Here is a 16,534-nt window from a genome sequence, read left to right as displayed (position 1 = left end):
AGAAAAAAGTAAAACCTGCCACCAATTGAAAGTTTGACATTTTGACCTTATTCCTAACATTTCCACTTCATTCTAAAAGTGATAAATGCTAAAATATAATAATAATAATAATTTGGCTACAGGGTGCTGCAGTGGTTAGCGCTAAGGTTCCTAGTTCAAGTCCTGGTTCGGATGTAGGAGGCCTTTCTGCGCGGAGTTTGCATGTTCTCCACGTGCATGCGTGGGTTCCCTCAGGGTACTCCGGCTTCCCCCCACAGTCTTAAGACATGCTCGTTAGGTTCATTGGTGACTCTGAAATTGCCTGTGGGTGTGAATGTGAACGTGAAATGTTGTCTGTCCCTATGACAGCTGGGATAGGCTCCAGCCCCCCTGTGACCCTGAACAGGATAAGCAGCATAGATAATGGACGGATAATAATAATCATTTTCCTCCTCAACTTTATTCTAAAATTGTAAACTTGTTCTTTTGCCCGGCCCTTAAACTGTACGTTCAACTTTATTCTTGACATTTAAAGTTTTCTTCTAAAAAAACCCCCAAAACAAACTTGTTTGTCTCATTTTATACTCTTCTGTATTTTTTCACCTGTTTGCAGGAAACACTTTCAGGGCTCAAAACCAGATTAAAGTACTGGATGTGATGGAGGTTCCTCTGACAGTTTAAGTTAAAAGGTGGTGCCTCACCCTGTAATAGTGAGCAGGATGGTGAAACTCACCTTACACGCGCAGTTCCTGCAGTTCTCAGGCTCCACCCACAGCTCCTTATCCCTGTAGACGAGGCCGTTGGCGCTGCAGGTCCTCTCACAGTGACAGCCCTCCAGCTGGGTCAGCCTGGACTCGGCGTAGTTCAGCTGAGGACAAGCACAGAATCAGCAGAGTCACAAAGCTAAATCAAAAGTCTGAATGTGGCACAGGTTAACCCCGCCCCCTGGCATGCCCTGATCGGCTGCTCCGCTGGGAGTAGCTCATTAGAAGGGCACATAGAATATGAAGAGATCATCATTCAGCTCAGGCTCCAGACCTCAGGCTATAATCTACTGAGAAATGACAGACAGGACTGACAGCCCCCATCCTGCCTCACCCCTCTTTTATCCCTACACACTGATCTCCTCTTCTTCTTCTTCGGCTTATTTCATGCTCTACACTCTCCACGGTTGTCAGAAGTGATGCATCGCTGACTGACTAAAGTGTCACGAGGCACTGAGGGTCACAGAGAGCTGGTTGCACCAATTAGGATTAACTTTCAATCAGGATTGAAAAGCCTGGTCTCTGTTTATAAGCAGCTAATTTGTTGTGCAAAATATGTTATGTAAGAAACATGTTTTCTGAAGCAGAAGGTGTGACATTTTATTGTATTAAAAAGGATTAAATATGTTTGCAGCAGTGCATTTCTCTCCAAACCAGACTCACTTTTATGATGGTTTTGGATTTCTAAGGTGCAAAAAGTCTGCCATGAGCCTCAGAAGAGGACCCTTTTGCAACAATATATCAAATGCATTTGCACAGAGACATAACCTTGATGTTGTTTTGTTAGTGATCATTTTATCAAGGGCCTTCAATCTGGCCAGTTCTGTTTTTAAGGAGGGATTTTAACTATTCTTCTACTTTCCTTTCATCAAATTTGTGCAGATAAGAAGGAGTCTGCATAAAATTTGGTTCAATCATTTTAAATCAAGTTCAATTTAAAGTAATAAATGAAGATTTTCATGTAAATAAATGTCTGTTAAGTCTCTATCTATCGCCGAATGAGGTAACACAATGGAGTTACAACCGGAGCCAACCGTGGACGTCACACATGCAACACTGTCTGGATATCTGGGAAGTGTGCTCTGTAATTACCGTTTATCACCATTGGTGTCGCCAAAGAGAAGGAAACTGAGAACTTCGAGATTATAACTATAATAGTATCCGAGTTAAAATGTATTTTTCTGTATTGTTTTGGTACAATTGATCGCACATAGTGGGGTTATCCAACGAGGTGATGGAAGGATTCATGAAATTGTCAACAATCTGTCACCTCGCAGATCAAAAAAAGGGGCAGATAATAGTAAATGTTTTGAGCTAACTGTCACAGAAACTAAGTTATATGTACATGTTATCCCTCAAAGTAACCACATACAGTTCCATGTAAATCAATAATAAATTGTACATTTTTTCTGTAGTTTTACCGTTGAAAATGATCCATCAAGGTTCCATATAAGATTTATCTATAATGTTCACGCTTGTTGAAAGAGGTTCTTTTTCTTTGCAAACGGCCCTCTGTATCCATCACAGCTCACATACTGCATTGAGTAGGAGCTGGCTGGTCTCACACAAACAGCAATTCACTTATCACTTCATATATCTGTGAGATACAAGTACCGCCTGACCCGCATATGAGCAATCAGGGCGCTGTTATAAAGGTGGGAGAATTCCAAAAGGTCCCATTGATCTGGGCAGCGTAGGTCAGTTCAGAAATTGTAGGTCCTCTGAAGACACTCGAGGCCGCTCTGCCACTCTGCCTCTGCCCGCTCTGCTCCTCTGAGACCGGCCCCGGCTGCAGTGTCAGAGAGAGAGGACTCTACGCGGAATGATCGAGGCTTCTGAGTGTGAAAGAAAAATGCTGGATGTCACCGAGGCTTTTTGCTTCATTTAGAGGAGTCCCGGTTGGCTGCTGGATAGCTGTGTGAGCTGTGAGTGCTAAAGACGTGTCCTGTCAAAGCCCAAAACAAAATGTTTGAAATGCATTTTCAAAGGCTGCGAGGCTGCCTCCAGGCACCACAGTGGAATACCTTTCCTGTGCAACTTGAGCATCAAATGGCACAAAGGAGTCAGAGGCTAATAGGCATGTAGCTCCTATGGTTGATACATGAGGCAGGGAGGCGTGAGTGAAATAATATTAAAACAGCTGAGGACAGAATACATTCATTACCTTTCATCTTTTTTTTGTTTGCCTGAATGTCTGAGGGACGTGTCAAACATGTATGAGTGAATTTCCATGAGATTCTGGGGACCAGAGTCCTGGACCAATGAGCGATTCATCAGATTTTGTTTGCAAAAGAGGTCTGGGATGTCTGCCATGAAGTAATTATCATATTTTAGCCGTAACAATGGAACAAAAACACAGTGAGACTCCAAAAATGTTGCGGGCTTAACAGATCAGTGCATCTTAAAATGTAAGAGATGTTTCCGGATCCAAACAAGGGGAGGAGATTCTCTCAAAGCCTTCTAAAGTCTGCTTTAATATGGGAAAACATATGCCATGAAGGAACGTGAGGATTCAACACTGTCACGAGGAACACAAAATCCTGAGAGCAGGGGAAACAAAAAAATCATGACATGAATGATGACAACCCACTTTCCAAGCCGCAGAAATGTGGGATTTTGTCCTTTTCATCTTGGCGTCCACACGACAAACATACTTATCTGGCATTTTCCAACATGTGTCTCAAACTGGATTTATACCCAATGGGCTAACAGCAGAAACAGTGCAACGAGGCTGACCTGAACAAGACAGAAGCAAGTCTCACTGAATGGAACAATATCCGATATGCATTCCCGTGAGCGCAAGTGACTGAGTTCAACGTTGTTTCTTTGTTTTGAAATCCAATATCCAATAAAATCTTCATCTCCAGCCTGATAACGGAAAAAACCTTATTTGGACATCTATAGTCTCTCTACACATAGTGCTGGGTTGAATATTACTTTCCAGGGCGGACACTTTCAGAACTGAGTGGCAGAACACCGTGTTTACGTCTGTATGTGTTCCCTGCTATGTGTGTCCCTTTTCCCCTTCTGTTGCGTCTTCCCAGCTCTTCCCAGGTGATTGCACAAGGAGGTTCACCTGGTCGTAGATGCTTTAAACCCCCAGTCACAGGAGAGAGGCTTCTGGAGTGGAGACTGCTGTGGTTCTGCCTCTCAGCAGGGATTTTGTGTTGTTGTGTTTTGTTGATTTTGTTGGTCTTCACTTAAAGTCGAGCTGAAGCGGCATTTCGAGAGTATCTAGCTTCCGTATCGTGACGTATTTCCGAGTGAAACAGGACGTGCAGGCGGGACATATCATCAGAGGGATTTGATTTGATTGCTGAGAAGTGGGCGTAGACAGACGTTCTCCACAGCGCAGTAGCTAGCTAACTGACCGAGCGTTCTTGGTGCTCTGCGGCTAAATGTTGCAGCTTGATTGGTTGAAATTGTTTTGTGGTAACTTACGTAAGCACGCGTGAAATTCAGTTTTACCGAAAGAAAAAATGATCGGATTTTGATATAAGAATACGAAGAAATTGATTTTCTGTATTTTTTTTAACCTATATTGTCAAATAGATGCACAATATTACCGGGGATGTGATCTAAAAGGATTAAAATGACATTTTTCATTTCACCTCGACTTTAACGATTTGGTTGTTTGATTGTCCTTTAATAAATCCCATGTGCTAAAGTGTTTAAGGTGTTACACGTGGTTCTTCTGGATCAAATTGTGGATGGTTGTTAGCCCCATAGGGCCGCCTCAGGGTGGGGCGTAAAAAAAGTGTATTGATCAAATGATTTCTTCTTGACCTTGCTTCAATAAATACTTCTGTGTACATCTGGGGAAATACCACCAAATAGTGTAAACCTGCAAGAGCTTGTCCCAGAGTCCAACCCAAAGAGAGGAAAGAAATGAGCCCCCCTGGATTAACTACTGTGAGCACAGCGGGAGCTTATTTAGGCGATCAAACCAGCTTTCCTGAAGTAATGATAAATATTTGCATAGCTGACACATGGAGTCCTCTGTTACGAACACTGGTGGACTTAAAGCTGCTTTCAAGGCTGACACGCAAGGGAATCCACCGCAGCAGCAATGGAGGAGAATTTTTAACGAGTTATGCATCCTTTTTTCAGAGAGTTATCCTAAGCAAAGCGTACATTAGTGGCTTACTTAAAGCTGATGTGAGCACCATGTATCTCCAAACCCTACATTAACCTAGAGAACAGCCTCTGAGATGATTCATTTTTGAAATAATGCAATGGGATTTAAAGATATTTTCTCAGTCGGCTTTGGAGAGAGAGAAGAGAGAAATATCCTCAAGCTTTGGAGTCTTTAGAGATGAACAGGGGGAATGAAACATGCCAGGGAATTAACATTTCAGGGGCCCAGAAGATAGTTCAAGCTCTCCAGATATTTTTTTTGTTTTACCAAACTATACACCAAAACTATATCTAAAACTATAAAACAACAGGAGCCTGCAGGCGGATACTGGGGTGGTGGTGTTGAGGCTGAAAGCATGAGCGAAGTACTGGTGCAGGGCAGTTTTTGCCGGGTGATTGTGGAGAGCGATGCATGTCAAGTGTGAAATCAGTGCCGCTTGAGTTGCCTGCCTGCCTGAACTAGCTCACAGGCATCGCTCCATTACGTGGCTGCTTATGTTTATTGCGATATGCCAGTTGTAGAACTTTTGTCTAAAAGCAATATCACACTTAAAGGAGCAATTGGCCCCTGGAAAGAGGGACTGTCAGTCAAAGCTGGTGTTCTCTGCAATGGATAGAAGCAATAATATTTGAAATTGGCGCCATAGCTGTGGAGAAAGTTGTACAAACAGCTTGCGGTTTCGCCCATTCTACATTCCTACAACACCCAGCGTGCATTGCGCCCCTCCCTCTGAAAGGAACGGCTCAGCGAGAGACGCTGGAGTGAAATACTACCGTTTTCCAGTCAAGGACATGCAGGCAACAGCTCAGAGCGGTACAGAATCTGAAATACGACCAGAATATACCGGTGGCTCGTCTAAAAAATCTTCGGGTCTGCAGACTACATTTCAAACCTGACGATTTTGAACGACACATGACTCAGTTATAAATGAGGAATGTCTGGGAGGGAAAACAGGAGAGCAGGCAGCGTTTCAAGGCACCTCACGAAACAAATGATTACATTTTATAGTATGTGTTTTTTTCTACTAAACACTGCAGACATCGGACGCGGGTGTCCTAGATTGAGGAAGTGTAGTTTAGCAAACTCCCTGTTTTCCAGGGCCCATTTGAGAGCAGGATAGTGTCCTCCAAAGGCACAGAGCCTTTTTTCCCCTACCATAACGGCATTAGCTCCCCATAATAGCATGATAGGACTGAGATTGGTTGTCGAACTGGCCCTTTTAGGTCGTGCTGTTGTACTTAGTATCTTGCCTATTCTTGCCAAGAAAATTGTTTAAACTAATGGCGGATGGTCAGAGAAACAGGGACACTGATTCTAGAGGGAGGTGTTGCTGTGAGCAACACAACCAAAATTAACCTGGGCAGAAATCTGAAAACCAGTTGTTAGCTGAAAACTACACTACTTAGGTAGAGGTTACAGGTAGGCGCTTTTAACCTTTAAATAGGAAACATATGATAAGTATGTATTGATGTTATGGTATCAGAAAAACAGTGGTGTTGAGCTATTTTAATAATACTGTGTGTTTTTGGACTCACTTTGCGCTTCCTCTCACACACACAGGTAATACATGCAAATGCTGCCAAGCTAATCCACACACAGGTGAGCTTATTGTCATTTCACCTCGCCTTGACACTCCACCAGGACCCGCTGATTATTCACCTCCTGCTGAATCTCTCTATTCTCTGCAGCATGACGGTGGAGAGGCCATTTAGCGACAGAGTTGACTGCATCCTCCCCGCCGCTGCTCGTATGAGCAATGAGGTCAGGTGTCGATAGGTCGAGGTGTGCTCATGTGAGAGAGGAGGCGTTGACACAGCGGTAGGGTAATGTTCTTCATTTCACCCTTATTTACACTGAAAATGATTCCATAGCTCGCCCGCCCGCTGAGATGTCCTTGCTTCATTCACTCCCACCTGATAGCTCTCATTCATGCACACAGAGGCACACACTAAATCACACACTCTCACACAGTTATGCAGATGTTTGGTCTTATAAATAGTTTAAGCTCTCCCACATGGCTCCAGGGCAGAATGCACAGCGCCTGTCAGCCTCCTGTTGTCACAACGCAGTCGCCATTTCCTGACACCTCTCTGAACCCTGAATGTATCTGCCTGCTGTGTGTGAGAGAAGCATTCACAAGCCCATAGCATTAAAAATGACACCAGCAGAAGGGCTAATTAATTTTAACAAGAGATATACAGCAGTTATACCAACCCAATGCTGAATGACATAAATGGAAGCCACTATCAGAGACATGCCAATAATAATTTTAAAACAAATGAAGGACACTATTTAGGTAGGATAATTATGAACATATTTCTGAGTTAAAGGTATAATAAGTAGGATTTTTTCTTGCATTTTGTCAACAACACATTCAAACTGGGCCCCTCCTCCTGGGCTCTTCGTCACCAGAAGCTCACTCTCACTCTCGAGCTCCCGAGCTAACACCGACAGCATCACGGTTAGCTTTGTGCTAGGATGCCAACCGCCGGTTGCACCTACCTGTCCAACAGAAAGAAGGCTAACTCTGCATCGCTCTTTCACCATGTTCGCCGGTCTGAATGGGGCCCAGTTGCTGATTTGAACCACTCCCACACTCACCTACACGCTGTGATTGGCTCAGGGAACCACAACAGCGTAAGTGGTGATTTATGTTATATTTGTAAAAGTCTATAGTTTATTTTTTGGGGGAAAATCCTACTTAAAGTCAGGATATGCAATTCTGGAAAAAAAGAACTCAAAAGCCAATCAAATAGACTCCTCCCTAAAGTGCATCTTTGGACTCCGCCCACCAAATTCAAAGACGTTTCCAGAAGAACGTCTCCAAGCTAATCGCTAAAAACAAGCAACCTGGCTGAATCTAGAGCGCCTGCTGCCTGAGAATAAGTAAGTAAACCTCAATAAAAGCTGTTTTTATGCTTTCATGGTGTAAATTTGCTCCTTGTCGGTGAGGAAGTGGGCAAGTGTAGCCGCTAGGAGTGTAGCCGCTAGAGGTCGAGTTCAGTGTAGGAACACTACCTGTTGCTGATTGACTGGAATTGTTTTGTGTGGCTCCCTCTGAGGCTCTGAGGAAATTTGACAGAGTAGAATGGCATAGCCCATATTTAAATACACTCATAGTGCAGTTTTAAATAAATGAATGAAAATAGGCAACATTTTTTCCTTTTTTAAGACCACATGAATCTGAAGCCTGAGGTTAGCATAGTAAACACTTTCTGATTAAAGTTATATGACACAAGCTCGTTTGATACTTCCCAGCTTCCTTCCAGCTCTCCGGAGTACTAATGACACAACATATCTAAACCTGAGGGTTTAAGAATAATCTTGAAGATTTTCATTTAAATAAATGTCTGTTAAGTCTCTATCTATCAGCGAATGAGGTAACACAACGGTGATTGAGCCTATGGCCCACTGATGAAAGTCTTTACATTTGCAGTATCACAGACTGGGTGTCTGGTGCGACTTTCGCTGAAAAAAATCACAAGCGGCGCCCAGTTAGTGATGTGTTTTTCATCAGCCAGCAGTGGTTGGTCTGCCAGAGAGGGTAGGCGGAGCTAAGCGGCTGCTTTTCCACTCTCTGCAAGTGTTGCGAGTAAACAGTAATCTACTATGGCTGAACAAACAAAGAAAAGATCGATGACTACAGATACAACTTCAAAAATAAGTGAAAATCCAGAGAAAAAGAAACAAATTGGACGCTCAGATGAAGGCAAACGGTCTAAAAAGGAAAATCAAGAGTTACAACCGGAGCCAACCGTGGACGTCACACATGCAACACTGTCTGGATATCTGGGAAGCATGCTCCCGCAATTACTGTTTATCACCATAGGTGCCGCTAAAGAGAATTAAACTTACAAATTTAAGGTTAAACAGCAAAATGTAATCCTCTTTTTTTTTTTAGATATTTTTTTGGCCTTTCTTGATAACGAGGACAGTGGAAAGTGTTGGTCACAGGGGAAGAGAGAATGGGGGCTGCCTCTGTACATAGGAGGCCGATTTAACCGCTGAGCTAAACCGGCGCCAAAATCTAATCCTCTTTTGAAAAAAGGAAAATAACTTTTTCGCTCACAGTTCCTTGGCAAGGGAGCAAAGTTAATCAGCAGATGAGGACCATGTAAAATGCTGAAAAAGATCCAACACAGGCGAGTATGTGGATCCTGATTGGTTCATAATTCCCTCTATTCTTATAAAGCAAACGGAAATTCAAAGTGAAAATAGTTTCATTACACTAATCCTGAGAAATTGCAAAGTGCAAAAACAAATCCATCAAAAACAAATAACGAGACCTTCATTGACCAAACAATCGTCTGTTTGGAGTATCTTCTTAGAAGCACATTAACGTCCTTTGTGTGTTTTTTAAAGTCTTCTGAAACCTTTTTAATCCTCACTCAATATTGACTGACAGAATAATCATTTCTCTAAAGACAGATTAAGGTGCTTTTTGTTTTTGTTTCCCAACAATTACTTGCGTCTTTTTCGGGCAGCATCCTGGTGAAATTAAATACAAATGAGATACCGACTTCAGAGGAGAAAGAACAATGAGCTCCGATGAAGGCAGCGAAAGAATCACAGGATTCTGTCGTCTCTGGCTTTAGCGGAGAAGGAAGTTATTTATTCCTTTTCATTGATGTATTTATTTGTTTGTCAGGCTCAACTGGGACGAGTATAAGTGGATATTTTGCATATTCAGTGTTATTTATTATCTGTAAAGTCTTCTAAACAAACAGTACATCATACATGTTCCTAAATAATTTGGTAGTTTTAGTTTTCTCTGTTGAAGGTCGTTCCTTGTTCTTACCTTCAGAGTCATCTTTGCCAGCAGCTCCTGAAGGTCCATGATGCCTTGCACCAGGCTCAGGAAATCGCTGCAGGTCGGGCAGGCTCGACGGAGGAAAGGAAGCACCAAAACAAAGAAGAAAAGAAGAAGAGGAACAAGAGGGGAATGTTTAGACAGGAGGTAGTAGCCTGATTATTTGGACATGGCTCATGGCAGCCAGCTACAAACAAAAGGGAAGCCTCCCGCATGTGTTTGCTCTTTGTCTTAGGCTGGTAGCTGAGGTTAGTATCAATAATAAAGCGACAAGGTGTGATTACATGCCTTATTGATCAGAGGCAGAGACAGTGGCACAGCTGTGGTTTCGTATCTTAATCTGTTTGACAGTAAACAGATAGAGACACGAGATGTGGAGACAGGAGGCTGCGCTGAATCTGAATTACAGCAAAGCACAGAGCGGTGGAGAGGAGGGAGAAGAAACAATGTAGGGAGGCTTTGTTTGTGATCACCGAGGAGAGGTCACTGTCACCTGACACAAAGCTCTTTACAGTCTTTATAAAGGCAGACAGTAATGGAGAGCACTCCTCTCTTCCCTGTTCCTCTCTGAGCATGTGGAGGACACTTTGAATGTCTTTGCCATCATGATACTTACTGCGGTTAAGGTTAGGGCACTGTGTAATGTAGCCGTTGGGAGCGAAAATCAGCTTCACGTCCTGGATGATGCCCTGCAACACAGAGGGAGGGGTGCAAGGGAGAGACACACAGAGACATTAACGGGCACAATCATGGCACTTTCAATCTGACGTTCCAAGCTCTGTCTGTTCTGATTGGTTTTTGGCTTCTTTGGTGCCAAGCACGGTTTGCTTTGTGTCAATCTTTGAACCCATCGGCCGTCGTTTAAGAAGATACAGCCTCACAAACAGTGAACATGTTGGGCGTGTCCCGTTTAGTCAGCGATTTGCGATGAACGACTTCCAGTCAAGACTTCCTTTTCTGTGCGCTGCATTGTTTACAGTCCAGTTAGTAACTTGAGTTTAGATCAAAAGTGTAGTGAAATTCTCCCCTCCAGATATGTCTGCAAAATAAACGCTGTCATTTCTTCATTAATCCCAGAGGAGCGCCCTTTCACCTGTTTGTGCTGAGTCTCAGTTTCACTGTAACCAGTAAGTCACACAGAGGCTGCACTCCGGCTTACTTCAGCGGGATGAAGCCGAAAAAGAAACGATCTTCTTGTGACTGACTTGAACGGCTGTTGTATCTGACCTGAGATGTGAGTTGCTTACACAAGTGGCTCTGGAATGTTTTATGTAAGCGTAGTAAAATAATGGTATATGCCCTGTCTAAAATGAAATCTAAACGCTGAGTGGCTTTCGTGACACAGTGTGAAGGGAATTTGTCTCAGTTTGAATTTTAGATCTAGAACAGATTGTTAGCTGTTAGCATGCAGATGTCTGTTTATAGAGATTAATAAGAAACTAAATCATCCTCAGATGACACTGATGGGAGCCTGGATGTGATTGCGGCACATTACGTTCCGCCTGCTTTTGCTCTCCACACGGACAGTTTTTCCTGCATAAGCCGCAGCCTGCTGATACGTGATATTACACGAACTACAAGTGTACTACAAATGGAAACCAGAACACTTGCCATCCCTAAAATCCACATCAGATTGTACATTTCTCTGTAGAATCTGTAAATAGAGATTAGCATTGTGTGGGAAAAGACAAAAACAAGTTTGAGGTTCGAGTGAGTGAGCGCAAAAGCAGCCGTTATAGTAGAAATTGTGTCTGAGATGTTGATCTGAGAATAGACGTCTAACACGTCTCCCAACATACAGCGAGCGAGTGAACTACAGCCAAAAGAGAGCGAAAGATTGTGATAGGAGAGATGCTGCAGGTTTTTTTAAGCAAGCAACATGATGCAGCATGTTCACTGACACGTGGATCAGGAACTGGATTGACAGCTATGTCGTTTATGGCAAAATGTCACTCAGCTGCCACTTGTCGTTTATGGCAAAATGTCACTCAGCTGCCACTTGTAATTTAAGGTAAGAGGTAACAATGCTTAAAATATAAATAAACCAGGCGATGCTTTTAGATTAGCATCAACAATACCTTTTAAAGCAGTAAGGCTGATAAAATAGTCTGCATTATTTATTCAAATTAGTAATTAGTAACAGTTTGTGCTTTCTGAGAAGTTTATCCTGCAGCACGATAAATGTCTGCATCCATCTTGAGGTATCAGGACATGTACGTATGCTTATAAATCTGCAGCCTCTAAGTCAAACCGGAGCACAGTGCTATTACACATCACTGGTTACTGTGTTTACCTTCATTAAATCATGTGTAAACCAGATCAGGCTGCTACAAAGTGACCCCGCACACCCTCTACACACATCAACAGTGCGGCTATTCTGCCAGACAGACTATAAGAGCTCATTAACCCTAAGTAACGCCTCCAAAAAACCTGTTGCTCAGGGCTGATGTAACCATTTGCAACATGAAATACATATATACATACTGTATCTACTGTATACGCCTCAAGCTGAAGATTCGTGGTGCTGTGTGTTCATATGGTGACACAAGCTCGTAGCACTAAAGCACTACAGCAGATAGAGTCAGATGATCCCTAAAGTTATAGGTTACACCTTGTGAAAATGTCGTATTGATCCAGTTCACAGGATAAGTGGAAAAACTAGCTGGAAGTGTTGGTCGAAGATTCGTCGTATTGGCATCATAAATATCTATACCAAGTTTTATTGCAATCCAGATGGAAGTTGTTGAGATACATTTTGTAGACCAGCTGACAGACTGACATTGCCATCTGTGGAGCCATGCCACAACTATTGTTAAAAATATTAAAGAAGTTGTTTTATCTTAAATTTAAAGAAGCTTTATAAAAAAAATTTGAAGAGTTTTCCGCTGGTTATGAAATTTTTAGATGGAAAAAGGCAGTTTTTGAGATGTGGTTGGCATTAAGTTCAAATGAAAGGGATTGATCAAAGATGACACCAAGGTTACGGACGTGTGTGGAAGCAGAAACAGTGAGGCCATCAATGCAGAGGGACAAGTGGGGGCAGGATGAGGTGAGTGATTTGGGGCCGATGATAAGGATTTCAGATTTGTTGCTGTTGAGTTGAAAATTTACATGCATCCAGTTTTTTATGTCTGTGAGGCAGTTTGTGAAGGTGGAGTGTGTGGCAGCAGTGGTGGAGATGTAGAGCTGTGTGTCGTCAACATAGCAGTGGAAATGAAAGCCGTGAAAGGCGGATGATGTAACCAAGGGGAAGCATGTAGAGGATGAAGAGGAGGGGGCCAAGCACCGAACCTTGAGGAACACCTTAAAAGGTAGTTTGCAAAACCACCATAGCACATACAAAAAAATAACCGTGTACTCTACTATGCATACTGCACCCACTCCTAACTGAAGTGGAGCAAACTCACTTCATACATAGGCAGGAGTAAATGTCCTGTAACTGATATAGTTCTCTCCTTAAACAGGCTGTCAATCACTCTGAATGACAGGCTATCTCCTGAGGTGCAGGGCTGGTAAATAGAGGCTCCATCATGACCACGGAGAACAATCTCAGAAAAAACGCAGCCTCTCTAATGGAAAACCAAACTTGTAAAACACTGGGGTGCCCACACACCAAACACACACACACACACACACACACGCGCACACACACACACACACACACACACACACACACACACACGCACACGCACACACGGGGGGGTAATATAATTTCTCCATTCCTTCAAAGTGGCTCCTGAAAACATGCTGGAAGGACATTAGAATTCACCTCCTCTAGCTCAGTGGGCTTCAACTCCTCTCTGCCTTGCGTGTAGGAGAAATCCATTTACAGTGCATTTGGCTAGCCTGGATGCAAGCAACACCTGCCTCCATTTCACACGGAGACACTCAGAGAGAGGGAACCTTGAGGCAAACAGGCTCACAGCACAGATTGAGAACAAACACACTTACCCCCCCCCCCACACACACACACATACACACTCAGAGGGAGAGGCTGTGTGAGCAGTGGATGGTGAAGAAGAGATTGTCAGTGTCACTCAGAATGAAAATGAAGGTGTAGATCACAGATGTCTGTCCCGGTGGTGTAATATAGGGGTCCTGACCACACATCACTGTCAATGATCAGCGGGTAATTCCAGCTGAAGTCATAAAATCTCTCCCACGTCTCTCTCCATCTCTGTATCTCTGTCACAAACACACACACACAGAAACGTGCACACTTTTGTTTCATGCCTCTGCCTGAGCCTATAGCGGAGGTGTTTGAATAGCACTTTTCAAGAATAATGTCTGTGCTGCCATGGTAAGACAAGTCACATTACACAGCTGCATTTCAAGTTATATACAGTGCATTTAGAACAGTGACACATTTTATATTGTTTGTCCATGGGAGCTGTCTATGGTGCTGATTTTTTTAAAGCTTTCTTTTTACAATAACAGGACATCTTGTCATATGACAGTTGATCAAACAGTCTTATTATTCGGGCCTTGTCCTCGTGTCTTCTTTAAATGAGTATTTTACTCTGTTTAAAATAAATATTCTGTCCACACAAGCTAAACTTTGTCCACAGTGGAGCACATCATTTCAAAGGTTCACACCAGCATGCCAGACCAGTTTGTGGTCAACGATACGACTAACACCAAAGAGTATCTAAAGCATAGTGAGCTTATTTTTCTTTTGCCTTTTTGCCCAAACTGATACAGATACTGGAGTATATCTGTATCAGAGATAACAAACAATGAAGAGAGGCATCTCCTGAGAAATTGCTTTCAAAGTTCTTAGTTTTATTGAACTTAAACTGTTCATGTGGGCAAGGAGGCAAAATGTAGAGGAAATATATATTTTACATATTTATAGATGTATGGACAAGGACTTAATCTCACAGAAATAATTTTTCAGCATAAATCTGACATTGTGTGAAAATCTGAGTAAGCCAAACATTGTTTTATGCAGCCTTAAAGTAAAAGTCTCAAAGTCTCTATCTGTCGTCGAATGAGGTAACACAATGGTGATTGAGCCTATGGCCCACTAATGGAAGCCTTTGCATTTGCAGTATCACAGACTGGGTGTCTGGTGCGACTTTCATGGAAAAAAATCACAAGCAGCGACCAGTTAGTGACGCGTTTTCCATCAGCCAGCAGTGGTTGGTCTGCCAGAGAGGGTAGGCGGAGCTAAGCGGCCGCTTTTCCGGTCTCTGCAAGTGTTGCGAGTAAACAGTAATCTACTATGGCTGAACAAACAAAGAAAAGATGGATGACTACAGATACAACTTCAAAAATAAGTGAAAATCCAAAGAAAAAGAAACAAACTCGACGCTCAGATGAAGCAAACAGTCTAAAAAGGAAAGCGACCGTGAGCGAGGAAAATCAAGAGTTACAGCCGGAGCCAACCGTGGGCATCACACATGCAACACTGTCTGGATATCTGGGAAGTGTGCTCCCGCAATTACTGTTTAGCACCATAGGTGCTGCCAAACAGAATGAAACTGAGATCTTCAAGATTACGACTTTTAGTGTGATTCACATCCACAATGTACGTGACTAAACGCCCCTTATATATACATAGCTCTGCCATCACCTAATTTTAGAATGATCTAGGATAAACAGAGTTATTATTGCCACACAGTTTACCGTGTTCGGCTGTCTAGTCAGTCACAGGGTTAAGTCTGTATCCAGGTGATTGTGTGTTTCCTCCGAGCACAGAAATAGCTCTCCGCTGGGGGATTGAAACAGGCTACAGTTCCTACACTGTTTATCTGAAGTGAAGATGAAAATATTGAAAGTAAAACAGAGAGTCAGCACTTTAACATTATTGTTTCTTTTCAAAGCCAATGCACTGGAGTATAGAGACAAAGCAATTAAATATGTTTTGCTGTTCAAATACTGACATATGGAAGTGTAGTAGTGACTAAATGCAAAACAAAAATTGTGTATGTGTGCAAACAGATGTCTTCATTCTGATGACAAAAGCTGCTTAAAGTGATGGAACTGAAAGGTGAAAGGAAATGCATGCAGCCAATGAGGTTCTCACAGGTGGTGTAAATATGTTTGTGTGGGCGTGTGAGTTGAGTGCTTATGTTCTGTTTATGTATCATTTGTGTCTTTGCGTCCCCAAACGATCACAAGTTCACTCACATTATTGCAGATAAAATTACCTCCACTTCACTCGTGTGCACATTTTTGCAGTCATAATGCCCAGTTAGCTTGTTTATTACAGCAATAATAGGCCTGGAATGTTTGGCCAGCACTTTGCCCTCAGGCAACATTGACAGAGGGTTATTATCCTGGGTAAAGCTCGAGCCTGTGATTCGTTTTCCTCAATTTGATCATTCACAACATGACTGTTCGCTGTTCTAGCAGGTTCTGAAGACTTAACCTCCACCTGCAGTTCATCTCCCTGGACTAATCTGGCATCAACAACACTAATTAACAAGTGTGAGAGCGGAGGGACAAAAGGCAGATGGACAGAGACCGAAAAAAGGAGATGATGATGATGATCTGCTCAAAATGATATATATATTCACATCTTTATGCTCCGTTTAACCGAGATGGACTGATTCCATTCAATACAACATTTTGATGGACAGAATAATTTGCCTCTGCTTGTTACCACCATATCATTTCAGCGTCTGCACATGCAGACATAAGGGGATGAAGCACACCACGTGCACTGCAAATGTCAGTGGTGTCTGCTCTCAAATTGAACACAAAATCTCTTGTGTGTTGTTTCTGTAGTGAGACCTGAAGGGAGGCAACGGAGGCATGCACCACTGCACAAGTCTCCCCGATGAACATTAGGCAACATAACATGGAGATAAACAGGAAATTAAACAGGGGCACTTTATA

The 16,534-nt window shown here is 42.7% G+C and overlaps 1 protein-coding gene across 1 annotated transcript in view; it reads right to left on the bottom strand.

Annotated features, from left to right (window-relative positions):
* The window catches only part of LOC138605202 (protein kinase C-binding protein NELL1-like), a 317,647-nt gene that overhangs the window by 189,068 nt on the left and 112,045 nt on the right, over positions 1-16,534 (bottom strand). The window contains exons 6-8 of the mRNA XM_069677358.1: positions 10,308-10,380; positions 9,680-9,762; positions 713-847 (exon numbers count right to left, since the gene is read on the bottom strand). Coding sequence (XP_069533459.1) covers positions 713-847; positions 9,680-9,762; positions 10,308-10,380 — 291 coding nt within the window. The remainder of the gene's footprint in view (positions 1-712; positions 848-9,679; positions 9,763-10,307; positions 10,381-16,534) is intronic.

Source organism: Semicossyphus pulcher, unplaced genomic scaffold, assembly GCF_022749685.1.
Source record: "Semicossyphus pulcher isolate SPU_LCO1_2020_fin unplaced genomic scaffold, fSemPul1.0.p SCAF_1, whole genome shotgun sequence".
Lineage (NCBI taxonomy): Eukaryota > Metazoa > Chordata > Actinopteri > Labriformes > Labridae > Semicossyphus > Semicossyphus pulcher.
This window is presented reverse-complemented; position numbering and strand designations above follow the sequence as displayed.